Source organism: Acanthaster planci, linkage group LG04 (assembly GCF_054643075.1).
Source record: "Acanthaster planci isolate LZ-2023a linkage group LG04, COTS_SCS, whole genome shotgun sequence".
Classification (NCBI taxonomy): Eukaryota; Metazoa; Echinodermata; class Asteroidea; order Valvatida; family Acanthasteridae; genus Acanthaster; species Acanthaster planci.
Window position 1 is genome coordinate 2,722,468 of NC_141780.1, and position 19,310 is coordinate 2,741,777.

Below are 19,310 nucleotides of genomic sequence, written 5' to 3' on the forward strand. Positions count from 1 at the left end.
TAGGAGACCAATATTTCCCTAAATCTCTGCAAGAGATGAATCCTTGAATGTTTTTTCTTACGAATTGAAAAGTTAGTCGATTTCTGGGAAGTTGAATTGAAGAGGATAATTACTGAAATAATTATAAAATTGTTTCAGTACTTTTTTGAAGTATATTTGCTTAAAATAGTGCATATATACAAAAATACTTACTGGCTTTCCAGCCCCCCAAAAAAGAAAAAGCGATGTGATACACCAAATAAGTGGCAACATCTTTCATATTCTTCTTTGGCATCATTGCTAGGTCTGAACACAGACGAATGTATGAAAAAGCAGGCATTGTTAAAGTTCCCAGTCTTATTTGATCAAGCACATGCACAACTAGCAGGTTTTTACCCTGCCTGATACTCATAAGATCAGGGTGTGTACTTGTGGGTCAGACTTTTCCAAAGGCAATTATTCAGTCTTTTTCTGCTATTCATTGGAGAATACTTTGTGAATGACGTCACTGTTTTGGTAAACAAATACATTCAACTTGTAGAAAACTTTACTGAAGTACTTTAGTAAGAATTCTTCTGAGATCATGGTTTCCAGGTAGCCAGGATGTAACTTGCCTTGACTCAGTCTGCTGTTAATCTTTCAAGTGACTTGGAAACTCAAGTCTGCCTGTTTAACTCTCTTCTTTTCAATTCAGGGTGGTTTTTGTGAATTCTTGGTAGAGTGGATTTCGATAGTCTGGAAGCTGTGCTGTCATCTTGAAAGCCCCTGTGTAAGCAGGTCATGGGATTAAATAAGCTCAATGCATGTGTTGAAGTCAAATCTCCTCAGAATCATCCTTCCAAAAAGAAAGATTCAACTTGAGTTAAGCTGTTTGGCAGGGCCTCTTCCACTTACTGTGATGTGTGGAGAGATGAGAGGGGATAGAGCTGATTGGATGTCATTGTGATAATCTCAGAATGTCTGGATTTCATGTTTGACAAAGGGGAGCATAAAAAAGTAGAGAAAAGTCGGGACAGTGCACGCATACATTTGAAGGAAATGATACACAAACTCTTCACAGGAAACTGTAAAGTAGCAGTGAAGAGTGCCCCACAAAAAGGACAACTTTTTGAAGAGATGTCAAAAATAAGTTATTTTTTTACTCGGTTCACCAAGGTTGGGAGTGTGAATGTGGGGGAGAGGGGTGCAGAGATTCACTTCATTTGCAATTTGGAAATTAGACATGCTACACATTCTGATGAAAGTTACATAACCACATGCATCGTTGATTATTTGAGAAAGCTACAGAGTGTACATATATCAGTTTAGTAAAAATGAACTAACAATTCATTGCATTTTGATTTTAAATCATTTTAAATAATTTAAAAACTTGTTGGTGTTCAAAAGTTCTGTGAAATGGAACCGTAGCAGAATTTAAAGATCCTTGAAGTATTCACTTCGCTCCAAAGGTGCTTGTGGTGAGTTTCAGTTTACGTTGTCTGCTGCCCTCTCTTGCCAACTCGTGATAAATATAAAATTAACTTTCTCTTGTGAAAAATGTTGACACTCACATTTGAAATGGGCAAAGTATGTCGGGAAGGGGGTGTCAAATAGGGTAATCCAATAATAGTGAATGATTATACGTAAGTTGAAAACCGGCATTCTGTCAGAGTGATTGCATTACAGGATATTAGTTCCACTTTCTGTTGACATTTAACTTGGGTTTCTGCTGTGGTTGACGAGTAAGGCCATGAGGGCCGTTCGTTTCAAAATGAAGCCTCACAGTCAAATGCTGAGATTAGCTGTTAAAAACCATGTGGTCAGTGTGGACAATTTTGAAAGTAGGGTAACCATTTGGAAAGTGTTGATACATAAATCATTCTGCCCTATGAATCAATAAAACATTCCAAAGAATTCTTGTTTCTTGTAGACTTGCATGTAGGAATAAAATGAAATGAATATCATGTTTATGCTAATATTTCTGTTCACTTTTGTAATAAAATGTAACTAAAATCACAGCAATACCATCAAGTAAATACTACCAATTTAAACCAATCAAAAGAAAAGTGTAACATAAATGAATATATTTTACATAATGGTTTTGTAAATTCCAGTACTTTCAATTTTCAGTGTACCATTTACGGTGTTTTCATGGTTGGTACAGTTGTTTTTCAAACTCTTTATTTGGCTTTATTCACCTGCGTGCAATGATTAATGAAAAGCAGTGATAAGATATGTTTTTGGCTGTGGCTACAGCCCACTGGCAAACTACTTTCAGCCAAAGCTGTAGATATACAGAGAGACACCCAAGGCTGATCACACATCTCCACCTACACAATACATCCTGCCTCACATTAATACCGGAACCCCATCTGGCGTCTAATTTCGACGACTTTGTCTCCGGCAACTTTTCATGTCTCCACTTGTTGTCCAGACGCACTTGTCTGCCTTCCTCCCCTTGGAGTAGCATCTGGAGTGCCTGGCGAGACAGTCGTTATCACGGTAGCCGATCTCATGCCTCATGTCGTCCTCCTCGTGTGGTGGGAGATAGGCACAGGTGGAAGGAGGAAGAGTACCAGTACATTCTGGGTCGTGGCAGGTCATGATCTGAAAACGAAGTTTCTGTACTGCATTTTTGGATAAATATTTCAGTTTAATAAAGCCTATTTGCCCCATCAATTCAAAACTTCCAATTTCCAATTAACAGTTATATCACTGAGACCTCTGTGGAAGCTTATTTTAAGACCTGTTTTTGTTGTCAGGTCTTAAACTTGAAGACTTAAGTGATTGTACTCTTCATTTCCCTCACCTGACATTTACTACAGGACTGACCATAATTGTTTTTAAGGCCTCGCTTCTGTAGTTTAGAGACATGACGGTATTCCTGAACCCAGTCACACAAGTTCACCTGTCCTGCTACCACACCTGGAAAAAGAACAAGCAGTAGAAAAACTCGGCAGTCTGGGAAAACAACAACATTCGTTTGACTAAATGTTCAATACATATGGACCCATAATGTAAGATGGATATGGTTGAAAGCACTCAGTGGTTGCAAACTTTGCTTGTAAGTCTTGCAGATAGTTACTTTAGATATTTGAAATCAAATGACATAAAGCTACAAAAACAAAAGATTTTAAGTCTTATTAAAAATGTTCTATTCAAACCAAGTGACAAAAAGAAAGAATGAGTTAAAATGCAAATTTTAATTAATTACTTACATGATTATTTTTATAATTCATGTTATATTTAACAATTTTTAGATAATTTTTATTATAAGCACCATAAATGCAATGAATTTCTCTTAAGAAAATAGGACATCATCATATGAAATGTTTTCTTAACCCTAACCCTCCTCAATCCTTCACCTGTTGGAGGATTGAGGAGGGTTAGGGTTAAGGAAGAATACATGGCAATAACTTTGTAAAGAACATTTGAAGGCAACTTTGCTGTAGACCCAGTGGAATAGCTTAGCATGTTCAGTGACAATACCAGAGCTGCAGAATGATATAGCGCCCTCTGTGACACCACTTGCAAACCTGTGTGTTGCACGCCCCATCAGTTGTCATTGTATGTAGACACAGAAGGTAGCGAGGCATCATCAACAGGGGGATGGAAGGGGGAAACTAACCAAACCAGGCACAGTTTGAACAGTTTGAAAAATGTTTTTGATCAATAATATTAATAATTTGTAAAAAAAACTTTGCTAAAAAATTTCTACGAATTATATTTTCAGAAATTGCCCATTTTCCCAAAATATATGTTCCATTAAAACTGCACCCCTCTTCGTACTGAAGAGAGAAAAAAAATTTAATTTGAAATCTGATGACCAGCAGTGTACCACATCTTCCAAAACTTAAATATGGATGTGTTGAAGTAAAACGTGTGTTGATATTTAACACATGAAATAGGAAGTCTAAGCTACTGAATACCAACAAGGAGATGGGAATTCCAACTCTCTACAGCCTAGCTTACTAGCCCAGGATATCAACCTTGACAGCTTTACGGTTCTAATAAGACTCTCCACAGCCTGGTTTACTGACCAGGAAACGTGATTTCAGTGGTGATTGTGGTTCTAAAACCGAGACCTAATTGCCAGCTGAGAGATTGTCCATTGTGCTTCGTTATGCCTGCAACCATTGATAGGCTTACCAGCCAGGAGATAGGATTTTCCTGCTCTGAGCTCCACACCACAGTATCCCCTTCCAGGGTAGGGAGTCTTCAGCTCCATCTCCTCGCCTTCGATCAGTGATGATCTTGCCACATTCTTGTACATATGCTGTATTTTGATAATATAGACAATCTCGTAGTTCCAAGGTTCCTGGTTGACAATGCGGTTTCTCAGGAGACGTTTTTCCCTTCTGCTTGCTCGTTGATCGTCTTGTCTATGAGCAGGCATTGCTTTGTTAAAAAAGAGTTACGTGGACCAGTTCTTGAGTTTGGTTTGTTTTGTCCTAAGAAATGTTTTATTAAAATTGACCGAGACAGCAACAGACTTTTGTTATTTTTTTGACAGAAAGTTTCACATACATGTATCTGCATCAGGGTGTTTGTGTGAAGGTCATTTGCAAACAGTGGGTATTTACTGTTTATTGAAGTTCAGGGTTCCCGAAGCCTGAAAAAGTCATTGAAATTTGTTTTTGTTTTCCAGATCTGGAAAAGTCATGGAATTATGTAAAAATAACTAGTCATGGAATTTTTCAAGCACTGTGTGTGATTTCTATTATTAGGAAATAAGTGTATAAAATGTGTGATTTTATTTGCAACTTTAAAAGTGTTAAAAGTCCAAGAAATTGCATTATTGAGTCATAGATTTTAATAATTTGGTCATGGGAAAGTCATGGAAAAGAATTTAATTGTCCTTGACAATGCAGGAACCCTGGAAGTTCTTGTTTTTAATATTTAAGTTTCGGGGGGCGGGGAGGAGCAGACGAATATCTTGTTGAATCAGTTTGACTGTAAAATAGTACACCATCAACGTTTTAGTGTGTGTATTTCCATATTAAAATGAATGTACTCTTAAAATACCTTCGTGGTCTTGGCCATGGGAAGACGGGAATGCTGTTGACTTATCGTCATCTTCAGCTGTTGTCTCAACATTTTGTGTACCCTCAGGCCCTTGTGTCGGAGGATTTGTCGTCATGTACGCTGTAAGGTTTGTCTGGGTTTCTGTCACTGTAGTTGGGTCGGTTTGCAAGTCTGGAATGAGCTGCCACTGTATTAAAACCACTCGACCACGGACCACTAAGAAAAGACATAGCTTAAAATTTCAATAGGAAACAATATACTGAGTTCCAAGTAAATCTACAAAATAAAATTTTGTATTTAACCCTAGTGACAATTCCCCCCCCCAAAAAAAAAACAATCCAAAGAGATTGTGCATGGTGTAGCTGAGATTCCCCACCCCTCCACAGCTTTTCATAAGAGCTGGCTCTCTTAGGCTGAGACAAGAACAAGGAAGCTTTGTCCAAGAATCGCATTCAGATTCAGGCTTTTACTGTTTAGTAACCCTAACCCTCCTCAATCCTTCACCTGTTGGAGGACTGAGGAGTGTTAGGGTTAAGTATCAACTTTCTTCACAGCTTAAACATTCATTCTGTTACTTTCATTTTCAAAACAAAATCAATCACTTTTAATTGGACAAGTTAAGTAAATTATGACCAAGATGAGTATCTTCAAATTGATACAATACAGAGTATGGTTTACAAAAAAATTCCTGACTTTTCTTCCCTCGCTGTTGCCATTTTAGAAGCGTTGCTGCCTTGGCATCTCACCCTAGTAACAGTTAAAGATCATGAAGTATTAATAAACACTCCAAATTCTATCCAAACAAAGTTGTGCAAGTTACACTGTGCACTGCATCACGGTTCCCTGAAACTGAAGTGAAAGGAGGCGAGACTGTTTATTTATTGAGCCAAAAGTGTTGACAGTTGAAATTTCTGATATTGCAGGGCAGCGTGCTAAAGAGGCACTTTAATCCAGTCATGGGAAATTTTTTTTCTCAAATTTTTTTTTCTCAAACCTGATTGATCCCTATCAATTATATAATTATTTTATTTTGATGCTGGTAGAGTGTTATTACAATTCCCAAAGGGGGGGCGAGAAAATTCCTCTTCTTTTTCTCTGATGCCATGGCAGTACAATCTAATTTATTGTCTGGCATTCAGGAGGTTTTATGCTGATTTCTTGCAGTCCTTTTTGATATCAGTTTCATTAACATTTGAATTTTTTTCCCATGGTATGTTAAGTTTTCCACAACAAGTAGGCCAAAAGAGTTTCTTATTCCCATTAACATGCTCATTATACTGGCCAACAAGCCTGAAAGTGTAAATTATGACCATTGCAACAGTATCATTTGTTGTATTGAATTTAATTTTCACAGATAGACTGATAACATATTTCATTATTTGTGTTCCAAGTTTCCAAAAGGTTGGTTGTGGGACAAGGGAGACCTCCCCACCTGCTCTGTTTCATTTCATATAATTTCTTTTCTATTTTGCTGTCTACATTAAAAGGCATTAGTGCAAGAATGATCTGCACGCTAACCAACTTGTGCGCGTACTCCATTCATTTGCACTGCACTCTCTTGTTCAAACTGACGTCACGCTTCGGTACTCTATATGTTCTGACTTTGAAACTGTCGACATTTAAACTTTGATCACTCGAGAAGTCGGGTGAGTTTTAGCCCAGTTTTCTTGCACGTAGGCCTATTCAAGTTCGTGTTCAGACAACTTAAAGGAGAGCTATACAAGGGCACATTTAAACCTTCACAAAGATGATATAGAGAATAACTTGAAACTCCTGAGAAAGTTCTTACCGTAATTTGCTGTACAGTAGTGCTGCTGTGGATGGGTTCTGGTGCAGTTGCAACTGGAAACACCCTCTGCAGTTTGGAGAGATGCAGTTGTTACAACTGCCACTAGTATCTTGACACCAAAGCTGAACATCTTTAGTTCCTGTGAACTTAAAATTGCTTCTGCGGCGGTTGGTTGTTTCTTTGTACTTGAAGTCAATCACTCCGAGGTGAAACAACTTATACAAAAAAAGCAGTTTTCCTGGATTCTAGAAGTTGTTGTGACCCTGTTTCAGTGAAGTCTCTGATGAAGTAGATCTTGATTTTACTGAAGAAATTCTTGAAGAAAGGAAGTTTGTTGTGTTGGCAAACTTTTCACCACAGAATGCACATTGGACATGTGTCAGTTCAATGGTTCAGAAATTCTGTTGAACTTGTTTCTTCACCAGATAAAACTTCACAACTCAGGAAACTGCAGGTAGATTGTCAATCCAAGGACAGTTACACCAATTGGCCCTACTCCCTGTGGGATTAGTTGCCATGGAGATAGCATGCACTTAGAGAGAAAGCCACTTCCCCTTTTTGTGTATAAGATCACAGCATTTTCTGACCTAAGGTCATATTGCTGAAATCACCTGCAAGTAAGGCACTACCTTACAACAGCCTTAGGACATTCCCACAAGAATAGTGCCAGAAGGGTAACCTTCAGCCCAAATCAACTACATGTAATATCAGTCACCAGCAGTGACATCATTTGTCTCCTTACCAGCTGTATGATTTGTCTCCTTACCAGCTGTATGATATTGTCTCCTTACCAGCTGTACGATATTGTCTCCTCACTCACATCAATCACTCTGTATATTCCATGTAAATTATTAGTAGTGGAGGTCGTTATGAACTCCATGCATTCGAGAAAGTTAAGTACACCCTTACTCTACCCACTAAAGCATGTCTGAAAACTTTTTTTGTTCTTATATATAGGTCAAACTAAAGTCTCTTAGAAAATGCAGTTTGCCAAAATAGTGTATCATGAGCAGTGTGGAATATGACTAGAATATATCTTTGTCATTACATACAGTCACTGTGTGGGATATAGGGTTGTTTGACGATAGCGGAAGGTCTGTTTCCTCTTGTAGAGTCACTATCACTGTTCATATTGCTCTGAAGGTTGTGCAACTCTTACTGGTGAAATTATTCCTCAAAAGTGCATTCACTCGGTAAAAAGGTACCCTGATTGCTGATGTTATCTTAACTTTAGACTTCTCAGTGAGATACATGTACATGTATCAACTATGTTTGTGGTTCATGGTACTCATATTTGCAATGGTCGTTACAGAAGCTTTAATGTTCTTTTAATATATTTAAAAGAGAGTATAACAATTTTTTTTTATACATTTACAAAACCAAAGTTCCAATCGAAGTTTCTTTGTCTTTTCACCCCAAACTAATCTTGTGCAAAAGTATGAAAAAATTCATGTAAATTAATAAGAGCATATTGCATTTTTTTTCATTTTTGTGTGTCTCATTCCAATTAAATCAAAGTACAACAAAATCAAAATACCCTGCTTTTTTAATCTTCAGTTTCATCTTTGCTTTTAGATACCCGTTCAAATTAGTTCCTGTGAAGGATATTATTGTCTCTTTCATGGAAGAAATCAGTATAAGAGCCTGTATACACATGCTTCCACCTTTGTCAAATGCTAACTTAAATAACTATTAAAGGTAGTTTAGACATTCCTTGCACGTGCCGTTGAAAATTGGTAACACAGTAATTTCTGAAGGACAAAGTATTTGTTTGAATAAAGATGGTTGAGAGAACAAATTGGACAACCAATTTTTTCAGTAACTTGGAAAATTTAAGTGCAGTTGTTTTCAGAGTTTTTGTCAAAAGTTATGTTTATTGCAGATGTGCAAAGCCGTGCATAAACCGACCTACATTTCAAACTGAACTTTAAATTTGAGGAGTGTCACACTTCACTTAACCTTTATCATTCTCAAGTGTCTTGACTTTGATAAATGCTGGAGTTATTTTTGACAGGGAATATCCCAAGTCCTTATCTATACCTTCAGTGGTTTTTCTTATCTAAATTCTCTATTTAGTGACCTCCGCTCTGCTACAATATTCGTCTGTCATGCCATCTTTGGACCACATTGATTTCAACTGGCTTTTGGGGAGCTGGGAAGCAAATAGGAGCTTATGTAATACCAATTTCCGTTTTCTGTCCGTCAGTCCGTCAAGGCATTCTCAAATGTTAAAGTTTTTCCTTGCAGGTCCATAGGGGTTAAAATGTGCCACTGAGTGCTTGTTTGCTTCCTCTTGGAATTCCATCCGTGTGTGAATAGTCTTATATGGCATTAATGCTTAGAAACTAATGAATTTAATGAAAAATTATAAAAGTTGAATGTTAATGTTTTGAGTTGTATTGAGTACTAACCCTGTAGTACATGTACATACATGTACATATGCACTGAGCACTCCTGTAATGTACATGTACATGTATAAACAGTGTTTAGACACATACAAACGTACATGTACAGTATGTGTCTGCACACAGCACTAACTAGGTTTTTCTCCTAGAGTATTATGAATTTTATTGCTAAGATCAATCAAATATCTTGTACATCTGTATTGCAGTCGTATGTCAACCAATCTTGTAAAAAATTGGACGAAGCTTGGTTAGTATAATTTAGTAGCCATAATTTGTATAACTTGGATGCCTATTAACATAAGCTGTTGTAACAGGTAAGAAATTCAAATTCATAACAAGCAGCGAGCCATGGCGCTTTGCCGTTCTAGTCTTTTGTACTGTGGGCAAAGGTAATGACCTCCTAGCATATCCAGGTCACACTTTGTAAAGAGCTGCAAAATGTATCCTTAAATAGTTTGGATAAAAGACAGTTGTGAAGTGCCTGGTCATACGATATGGCATGAGCACGTGCTTTGCTTGAGCAGGCAGTCCAAAGTTTGCACTGCCTTGGCCATCACTATTGTAAAATGTTTGCTGCCAGCATGCTTGCTATTGTCCAAAGAGTATCTATTAACATGTTACAAATAGTAATATGGACAGACCACTCCTTGGACAGACCACCCCTTAGATAGACTGGTGGCATTGACACTTCTGCAAGAACAAATATTTAATAAGGGAATAAATATAGTTTAAGACCAAGCACATATTTTTTCCCATTCATCGATACCTTTTTTAGTCAGAGAGTCAAAAGAAGTCAACAATTTCCAACAATTTTATTCTAGAATTTTATTTTTATTTTCCCGAATACCCCCGTCCACCGTATGGTACATGTATATTCCATGTGTATGTTGTCCAATAGAATCTTCTGATATGGACTTGGCGCGTGCATGGCGAGCCACATGCATACAGACTTTTAACCAATCAGAGTTGATTAAACTGTCTTGCAATCAGATGCGTGATTTACACAGTGGGCGTGATCATTCTCTGCAAGCATTTATACACGGTCAAGTTACACATTGTTGACTGGGGAGACTGTCTGAGGTATTTATGAATGAAGGTTAATAGTATCAAAGCTTGATGAGTTTTAGCTGGGTTAGAAAACAAAGCTGTGCAAAGTATACCAAACTGGGATAAGCTGTCTGTGCTTGATGGTACAGGAACTGTTTGGGGGAAAATATGCATTGTTTTATAAAAGGACATTCAAACTCCTTGAAAAAGAAGTCTCCAGGGTTCCAGCTTTTAGTGGCTGAGCCGTGGGGAAGACAATACTTGTATCTGAGCACTGCATGACAAAAAATAATAAGCAGTTCCAAATGTTTGAATTTAGCTGAAGTTTCAGTGGTGATTTATTCAAATCTGCTAGCTGGAATTCTGAGTATCTATCCATGCCCTGTCCGGCCGTGTGTTGAAGGGACAACTTTGTTGTCAGAAAATCTGGGACAAAGTTGTGGGGACAAAAATTATTTCCATAACTTATTTGTCCAACAATAAATATCTTTCCACTTCTGTTGTCCTCACAGCTGTAGTGCCTGTGTGTGTGTTTTAATATGAAGGTATTATTTCCGTTGCTACAGATAATAACAGCAAGTACAATGAACTTTTGATTACATTTTCTAAATTTTATATTTTCCCAATTTTGGTGCCTTGATAGTAGACCAGATTCATAATTAACAACTCAAAGTTTTAAATTTGGCAGAATTTATTTACTTTTTCTCAACTGAAGTTACAGCAGTTTTAATTTTGCAGATTGTACTTTGACCTTCATTGTTTATGACTCATGACTTGGTGAGCAATCTTTTCTAAGATGTCTCTAGCTTTGTGATGATCAGCAGGTGGATGTAGGAAGGCATCAGGCATGTCAGGCTTGGAGGATGGGACATTTAAAGGGTTGCTCCCAAAGTCACCAGCACCAGTAACTGGTTCCATTTCGCTGGTTGACGAATTCATCTTGAGATCGATATGCAAGGGAGGGGATTTGTTCAAGTCTTTCAAATCTGTGGAATGCTGTTTGGCATCTTTATGAGGTGACAAAGTTGATATTTCCACTTGTCTGTATTCATCTGCCGCTGTTTCCCTTTGTTTCTCAAAATGCTGCAGTGTTATCTTTTGCAAGATGTCAAATGCCTCCCTGCTTGCCACAGGCGGCAGAGGCAAGGCCACAGCGTGGTCAGGCATATGTACATAGGAACTGGAGAAAGGGCTTGGCTCTTCTGAAGCTTGGGCGGGCGTGGCTGGGGAATCAGCAATGGGAGGATCTCGGTGTAAGTCTGGTGAAGCTCCTTGCTCTGTTGGGCCAGTGAAGATTAGGGGAGTCCCTTGTTTGTTATCATCAGTACTGTTCAGCTTCTTGTCAGCAGGTAGTAGAGGAAGATTTTCACTGGTTAATTTTTCCATTTGATCCTTTCCAGCTCTAGAATGAATTTGAGAATGCCTCAAGCCAGGTGGTGTATTTTGGATTGGAGGTGCATGATGCCTTTCACCAGTACCATGAGAATTAGGAGTTGATGTGAAGGTCTTAGTACATGGAAAAGTAGTCACTGGAGGTGGATAATTCAAGAATTTCTTTCTCATGCTGTCACACTCTCTCATTCTCTGGTGCCTCGACCATGAACACAGGCCTTGTTTAGTTTTCTGACATGCTGAATACAGACCCTCACAATCCAGCAGTCCTCTGTCAGTGTAGATCCTTGGGTTGTAGATACAGTGTGTGGAAACATTTCGAACTTGAAAGTTCTGTGATTCAGATGTTTCTATGGGTGTCTCAATCTATTGGAGAAATAGAGAAAATGTTGTCAATACTAAATAGTCTGTATTACTAGAGTTACTAATAACAAAATGAAGAATTTAAGGCTGAAGAGAAGAATATGAATGCTGCACAAGGTGTGTTTATCACCAAACGCGAGACTGCCTTGTCAGTTACAAATTAATGTGACCCCATTTTTATCCCTTGTTGGCAATGAGGAGATGCTCTTCTGACTTGCCCCTTTGAATTTTCCGTCCGAACTTGGTGCATGGCAGCTTTTTTTTTCTTTTGCCCCACAACTGTTCTTAATAGCTGTGTCTGTTTTGACTTCCCCCAATGTGGAAGGGTTGGACAGGTGCTTGTGGACAGGTGGTACACTTATGTTACATGCCTCTTCATTGCCCAATGCATGCATATGAGTGTGGTACCACCACAGTTGATGTCTCCTCAGATAAGTCTGTAGGGTTGAACTTTTCAGTTGGCCTATGTGAACATTGAAGACATGTACAGTGAAATGCCATGAGAACAAGTTGGACTGGAGGCATATCATGAGAAAGTGACGTCCAGTTAGGATTTAATTGGCACTCCTGGGGGAGTTCAACTTTTTCCTCCTGACAAATCACAAATTTCCCCATTTTCTGATTCAGCGTTTGTCCAGGAGCAGAATTGTGGGAGTAACTGCAAGCAAATGAGTTGGCAAGTTATTAGGTGCCATGAAATAGATACTTAGGGAGGCCAATTCACATCCTTCCTCTAGCCTGCCCCTCCCTTCACCCCCAAATAGTTCCAAGGATTGCCAAGGGCAGATCAGAACCAAGAGTTTTGGGGGGGGGGTAAAAGAGGCTACATTTGAAGCTTTTTGCTTGCTTTTGGAAGGAAGGGGAATGAAATTGTTTTTTTAAGCATTACCTTTCTCTTTATTATTTAAAAAAAATTGGGGTTCCTTTTTGGGGTATCCATTACCCTGTTGCCCCCTCCCCCGATCCAGCCTGAAAATTTTTTTGAAGTGCAGATATATATGTAAAGTTTGTAGGTGACTTTTTCCTTACTTGTCAAGATTAAGATCATTCCAGCAGTTTTACTTTGAATCAGTATCAACCATTAAAAACTGGATTCATTTAAAAAAAAACATGGTTTTAAAGGCTGGTTCACACTTGGTGTGAAATCAAATATGGAAGCGGTGTTGTGATGTCAGATAAAATATTGACATTGTGAATTTGCTGAGGTTCAATACATTTTGGCTCACCACCCTTCTGCATACACCTGCAGCTTAAAGCACCTTTAAGTTATAAGTTTAACTTTTTCCATTGACAAGTTCTTGCTTATTGCTATTTTGTCATAATCTGCTGGATTACACAAATGACCATGACTTGCTTGACAACACAACACTTAGACAGCACGTACTAAGTTTAAAAAGTGGGTCCGTAGTCCTTCTTTTCAGACAAATCTGCGATAAGATTACTTCATTTAGGTGATAAGTCATTTGGGATCCACATTAAAATTCTTTGAACTATGTGGTCTTTTCGTCTGGTTATTTCAAGTTCTCAGATTGTATATTGAGGGACACATAATGAAACTTTATTTCACTTTTTTTTACTTATCTTTCTCCATTGGGTTGCAGCTTTGCATTAAGGAAGAAAGTATACAAATGCACAGTAAAAGAGGTTTGATGATTTTGGGGAAAGATACAGATAGGCCCAATAAAAGTCAGCAAAGACAAAAGAGTGAGGTAGAAGATTAGTAAAGAATGTAAACAAAGGCCAGATGGCCATGTCAGGAATAGAACCAGTGTGGTCAATGGACAGAGGAATTTTCAACCAGGGGTTTGTTCCACATTGCAAGAAGGGGCGAGGGAACAGTTGTCAAGCCATTTGTCTATAAATGTTGCTCCTTTAACAGTCGAAACATTTTTCTACCTGGCAGGAGTTACACTGCCTTGGGTACACGTGTCTGAGATGTCGAAATAATGTTGATGTCATCTCCTCGCAAGATGTTCTCCAGTCACACTGGCGATGAATGAAATCACCCCCAGATACACTTCCTGTTTAAAAAAAAAATTTCTTGCTTTGTTTCCATTCTTTAAGTTCTTAACATATTTTCATGTTATCAAGAGGGGAAAAAGTCACTTCATGTTTCACCTTTATCCAAATTTTGCAGTTGATATAAAAGTCCAACTGCTATCATGTCTGTAATGACTATATTCAAAGTCCAGTGTTCAAGAGCTTCATGCTTGTATTAGTCAAAGTCCAATCTCCTGAAGGTATTTTACTTTCGGTCTTTTTCCATTCAACAGGGGATGAATTTCATATTCAGTACACTTGTTCATTTTAATATAATTGATGTTGTTGGATGGGGGAATAGTGTGTTAACCTGTACAGTCTATACTGTGAAATTATTCAAATAAACGAAACACTTCTGATAACTGTAAATAAGGTTATCCTTCAACCTGCCCTCTGTAGTCATTCCAATCTTTCGCCCTCCCTGAAAACAATCAACATGCTGCCCTGGAAACTGTCTCAGGAAAGGTAGCATTATGTTCGTTGCTGAGGATACAGTGATTGTTATGGCTGGTCTTCGACACCCGTTAAACGTCAAGTTGGCCGAAGTCATAAAAACCTGTATGAAACTGAAGTCATTTTTCTCAGTTCACTCAAATTGTAGTCTGTAATAGCATTTGGTCGTTTGCCCTTCTTGTTCCAGAAAACAAGACGGAAATAACAGAAGATACGATATAAACAGGAAATTGACGTCATGAAGCATCTCAGTGAAATTTGCTGAAATTGAGCTTTTGAAATTTGTGTGATTTCTGTTAGTAAAAATCTACAGTGATGTAACAAATGTGTGTTATATTCAAATTTATCCAGAAAATACGCTGCCTTTGACTTACAAATACATATATATTTGCCGTAATGGTTATTAAAGTACTTTATCTTTCATTAGTACCTACCACTTAGTAAATACTCCTCATCGTTTTGTAGATATTTCTGCTTACAGCTCAGCCCTGCTGTTTCAGCTTGAATAATTACATAATGTCCATTTGCCATCCACTCCGGTCCCTTGTAAATCTTGTTGATTTTCACTTTGTACTTGGTGATGTTGCCATGCAGTTTGTGCGCTGCTCTCAGATCTCCATCAGACAATGCGGTTGTCGACCTTGGTTGCAAAGATAACCTATCATTGATGGGAGACACTCCCAAGGTTGCCTGTTGATTTGAAGGAGGTGTTGAAGTGGTGATGAGGGCCTCTTTGGATTGGTCTACATCGGTGTCCAAGGTGCTTGTTGTCAGGGTGCTTGTTGCTGCAATAGTTGCTGCCACTATTGCAGCAGTTGTTGCTGCTGGTGCTCTCCCTTTTTTCTGAGATCTCTTGGGGATGAGATCTTCCTCTGAAACATTTTCCATGCTCAGAACTTTTCCTTGGAGTACTGCAAGTAAGAATAAAAAAATGACACGTGGATTTGTATTTCATTTCATTTCAGATGTCATAGGCTTCTTTTTTCCTACTTGATGGTTTAGGATTTTGAGTGGTTCATGTAGCTATGTTGTGGTACCTGAGCCTTAGTCCCAACTCAAGTCCACTTTTTGGCAATCTCTGATTTGAACTCATTAACTTAAGACTCAGACTTGCACTTTGATTTTCTCAAATTTGGTCTCAAACTTTGATTTTTGAGACCTCGTCTCCAATTCAAAGTTATAGGGTTCAAACTCGAAAGTGCTGGACTCAACTGCAAAGCTGACTCATAATTTTTTTTCTCAAATGTATAAAAGGAGACAGTAAGGATTTCATACTGAGTTTTTGATTTGACAGAAAACTCACCAAAATCTGAATGGCAGAAGTGTTGTTGTGGGTGCAGTGGTTTGCAACTTTTGCACACTGTTGGTGTTCCACTGCAACCATGGCAAGATGTAATGAGTAGCAACAACAGGAGAAAGACTCCTGGAGATTGCAGAAGGTGGCCCATTTTCATTGCCCCGTTGCCGCAGTCCCTGCCAGACCTGAACTTGGTTCACTTGTCAAGTGGCCAACGCATCCAGAAGATCTCTCCCCACTGTCAATTTTTGTGTGTTATCTTGGACAAATATCAGTAAATATTGAAGCTGGTCCCAGGCTTCAAGTATTTCAATATGGCATTGTTCTTTACAGTTATCAGCTTTATCTCCCAGGACCTGAGAAAAAAATGAAGGCAGACCTTCTGATCATAATTTATTTGCCAAGTTACTCAATCTGAAAGAGAATGGACTTGTTAAGAGTTGAGGACAATGAGGACTTTAATATAACAGAATTCAACTTCCAAAATCACATTGTGTGGACTTCCATTTGTGTGCAAAGCTAGTTGCAAAGTTCACTATTTATTGTTGCATTCTATTGTGATAGATTAACAATAAAACTTGTAGGTGAATGGCCCCAAGTGAGATGTCAGAAGGCATCGAAGATAACTTTGCTGTTGGTCAATTATTCCATGAGCTGCATGCGTGAACAAGAGATGGTGGGATTTCAAATATGAACAGTGTCTCTTTGGTGGGGACAGTCCACTGCTTTCATCCTATCCCAAACAGTCGTTAAATATGCAAATTCCTTTATTTTATTCACTAAAAACATGATCAACTGTAGTGCACCCTCTACTCCCATGATGCTAGCGGAATGGCCACCGTGTTCATCCTTCTTTTTCTTTGCACCATTGTGAATGGACTTGTCATTTCTGGCATCTTCGAGTTTTTTGAGTTTCCGTTCTCACTCCACGTTCCTGTGTTATCTTGACCAACTGTAACGTATATATAACAAACTGTAGTTTCCAAATGTACACATATTAATTCTAAATGTGTGTTATTTGTCGTTTTGTGTGGTGTTTTTTGCTTTCTCTTTGTATGTTCATGCTCATAGGTTACCGATGTTGATTTACGTAGCTCGTGCCACTTGGCGATATTATATAGGGATGGTTGGGCGCTTAACACATTCAGTGGTTCCCAACTCCCCCCCTCAGACCGACAGGAGTCGGGTAGTAGTCATGATCGAGATGTTAAGGTTCAAAGCTGAGACTCGTGATTACAGTGCTAATGGTCCACTCCTCCAGCACACAGACTGGATGGAACCAAGGTTAGCCAATGACGACACACAGGGGACTGAGCTGTGGCGTGTGGGATGGGAACGCTGAGCTCCCCTAGTGTAGTTACCAGAGTAAAAAGGTCTATTGTGGCAGTCCACATTCCACAACACCTGCCGAAGAATAAAACATTCTCATGGCAGAGTTGTGAAGGCTTGAGTCAATGACTCAACTCTAGTCACTTTTTTGGTAACTCGACTCGACTTGAGTCTCTGCTGTTAGATGACTCGACTTGAGTCACAAAAATCAGTGACTCGTTACAACTCTTATACACATGTATATGTACATACATCAGCACATGTTTGCATGGATACATGGTTTGAACTTTGTGACTGTTACAACCAGGGGCCAATTTCATGGAGCTGCTTAAACATAAATTTTGCCCAAGTGTTAAAAACCGTTACTCAATAAAATAAGGTTGCTGGCCTAAACTCCATCTAATGTATGTTGGTTTTGAATGGTATTTAGTTGTACATTTTGGTTAGCAAGACAAATACAGAGAGCTTTGGCCGGTGACCTTATTTACTGAGCAACGTTTTTTTGCACTTCAGCAAATGTTTTGCTTTGGCATCTCTATGAAATTGACACCTGGTGAGGCAAATCTCCAGGGCTTTCTCTTGGGATAAGCAACTACTGAAACCAGCAGAGTGATTTTATTGAGTGCAGTTTTTTCACACTTGGCAAATGTTGTGCTATGCTCCTCATCAATAAATTCAAAACAGCACACAAATTTCTATCTCGTGCTGTTTATTTATTATGTGTCCAAATGTTTGTGACTCAAATTGACTCAGGCAAAATAAATGACTCGACTCGACTTCTCAGTGTGATGACTCGACTCTCTGCTGTGAAATGACTCAACACGACTCGAGTCACAAAAATCAGTGACTCGTTACAATTCTGGCTCACGGAAGGACAGCCCCACAGCGCCTATGCCAGCCACACCTACCGCCTCACGCCACGAGCCAACACCTTTAGATACTTTTCAATGGGGGCATCCAGGAGTGAATTAAACACTACACCCTCCTGGGCCACTTCCCATTATCATCAGGGGCATCCTTGGTCAGTCAGTGCCGGGCAACACAAGCACAATGCAGTCCGCATCACAGGCAACAGGAGCCACTGGCCTGCTTTGCTAACAAGGCTTTCGCATGCCGTACGTCAGAATGGCTGGAACAACTCCGAGGCAACTACCTCGGTGGTTCATCAGCCTTCTCCAACCACACGCTTCTCTCCTTCATGTAGTGCGTCCCTACTTTACCCGCCTCCAGGGAACAGTGCTACTCTGCATGTTTAGCGACTGTTTGGGATAGGTATTCAATAGCAGACCCCTCCCACACTGGTGTGGGGACACCCCACACGTGCACTTGTGTTCACTGGAACGTACAGTAGTCTCATAGGTTCCATTCGCCCAGTTGAAAGAGACCTCACTAGCTGTCTTTCCAATGCCAAAGTGAGGGTGGCAGTGGACGTGGTAATGGGTGCACCAGGTATATTGTATTGCAAACTCAACAGTGCTTCATGACGCGTTAGTATTCCATTGCATTTCCAAATTTAGAGCAATTTCTCCTTCAAATATTGAGCACATCAAAGTTGGCATTATGTGGACTGCATTTGCAAGAGATGTTCTTTGCCTGAATGACTACCGAAAGTGTCTTCTTTTACATTTCAGTACAGAAATATTGGGGAATCGGTGCCGATATCTGAAAAAAAAAAAGATCTTACCTCTGTCAGTTGTGTATGGTTGCACCCCTGGCTCCTAGCCTTAATGTCGTCTCAAAGTCTGCAGTTTCACTCTCTTGAAGCTTGTGAACAAATATTGCACCACAAGTTCATTATGATCCATCTAGTGTTTGTTGCACAGTCTGGATGTAGATTTCCCACGGGAGTATGTACTGGAAGCTTTGGGTGGTTTCGTTTGTGTCCTCTTTTCAAAGAAACTCGTGTTTCTTTTTTTTTTTTTTTGACCTGGTACTCTGTTCAAACTTTTATGGGGATTTCCCTGCTGCATTCTGAAATGCTTTTTTCTGGATTTTTTTTTCTGGTGCTAATGGCTAATACACTGGTTGGTGGTTCATACCCCCTTCCTTGGGAAGAGGTGGGGGGCATATGATGTGGTGTCATCCTGGAAAAGAACAGTGACAGGTGGAAACAAGAAAATCACCAATTTGCTTGGAAATACTTTAGCATTGATGCCCATTTATGTTGCTGGTTATATTTTGTCCCCTCCCCTCTCCCAGAAAGGACTTTTCC

At 39.2% G+C, this 19,310-nt stretch overlaps 3 protein-coding genes across 8 annotated transcripts in view; 1 reads left to right on the top strand and 2 right to left on the bottom strand.

Moving 5' to 3' along the window:
• The window catches only part of LOC110983659 (synapsin-like), a 180,044-nt gene that overhangs the window by 75,063 nt on the left and 85,671 nt on the right, over positions 1-19,310 (top strand). The gene's annotated exons all lie outside the window — the stretch shown is intronic.
• Positions 1,218-7,253, bottom strand: LOC110983662 (uncharacterized). Its single transcript, XM_022243097.2, has 5 exons — positions 6,773-7,253; positions 4,984-5,199; positions 4,108-4,356; positions 2,768-2,883; positions 1,218-2,565 (listed from the first exon to the last, which is right to left on the bottom strand). Exons 1-5 carry the CDS (start codon positions 6,900-6,902, stop codon positions 2,338-2,340), a joined length of 939 nt encoding a protein of 312 aa, XP_022098789.2. The 5' UTR covers positions 6,903-7,253; the 3' UTR covers positions 1,218-2,337.
• LOC110983658 (uncharacterized) lies at positions 10,001-18,977 on the bottom strand. Its single transcript, XM_022243087.2, has 5 exons — positions 18,783-18,977; positions 15,776-16,125; positions 14,907-15,383; positions 13,876-14,000; positions 10,001-11,982 (listed from the first exon to the last, which is right to left on the bottom strand). The coding sequence occupies exons 2-5, from the start codon at positions 15,924-15,926 to the stop codon at positions 10,978-10,980; spliced, it is 1,758 nt and encodes a 585-aa protein (XP_022098779.2). The 5' UTR covers positions 15,927-16,125; positions 18,783-18,977; the 3' UTR covers positions 10,001-10,977.

Excerpts from the sequence above, each read along its gene's own strand:
- LOC110983662 (XM_022243097.2), bottom strand. The coding sequence starts at position 6,902 with ATGTTCAGCTTTGGTGTCAAGATACTAGTGGCAGTTGTAACAACTGCA. Across the intron at positions 4,357-4,983 it reads CCATGGCCAAGACCACGAAG|CAATGCCTGCTCATAGACAA; the intron begins GTATTTTAAGAG and ends TTTTTAACAAAG. Across the intron at positions 2,884-4,107 it reads AAAATCCTATCTCCTGGCTG|GTGTGGTAGCAGGACAGGTG; the intron begins GTAAGCCTATCA and ends TTCTTTTTCCAG.
- LOC110983658 (XM_022243087.2), bottom strand. The coding sequence starts at position 15,926 with ATGAAAATGGGCCACCTTCTGCAATCTCCAGGAGTCTTTCTCCTGTTG. Across the intron at positions 15,384-15,775 it reads CTTCTGCCATTCAGATTTTG|TACTCCAAGGAAAAGTTCTG; the intron begins GTGAGTTTTCTG and ends TCTTACTTGCAG. Across the intron at positions 11,983-13,875 it reads GGCAGTGTAACTCCTGCCAG|ATTGAGACACCCATAGAAAC; the intron begins GTAGAAAAATGT and ends TTTCTCCAATAG.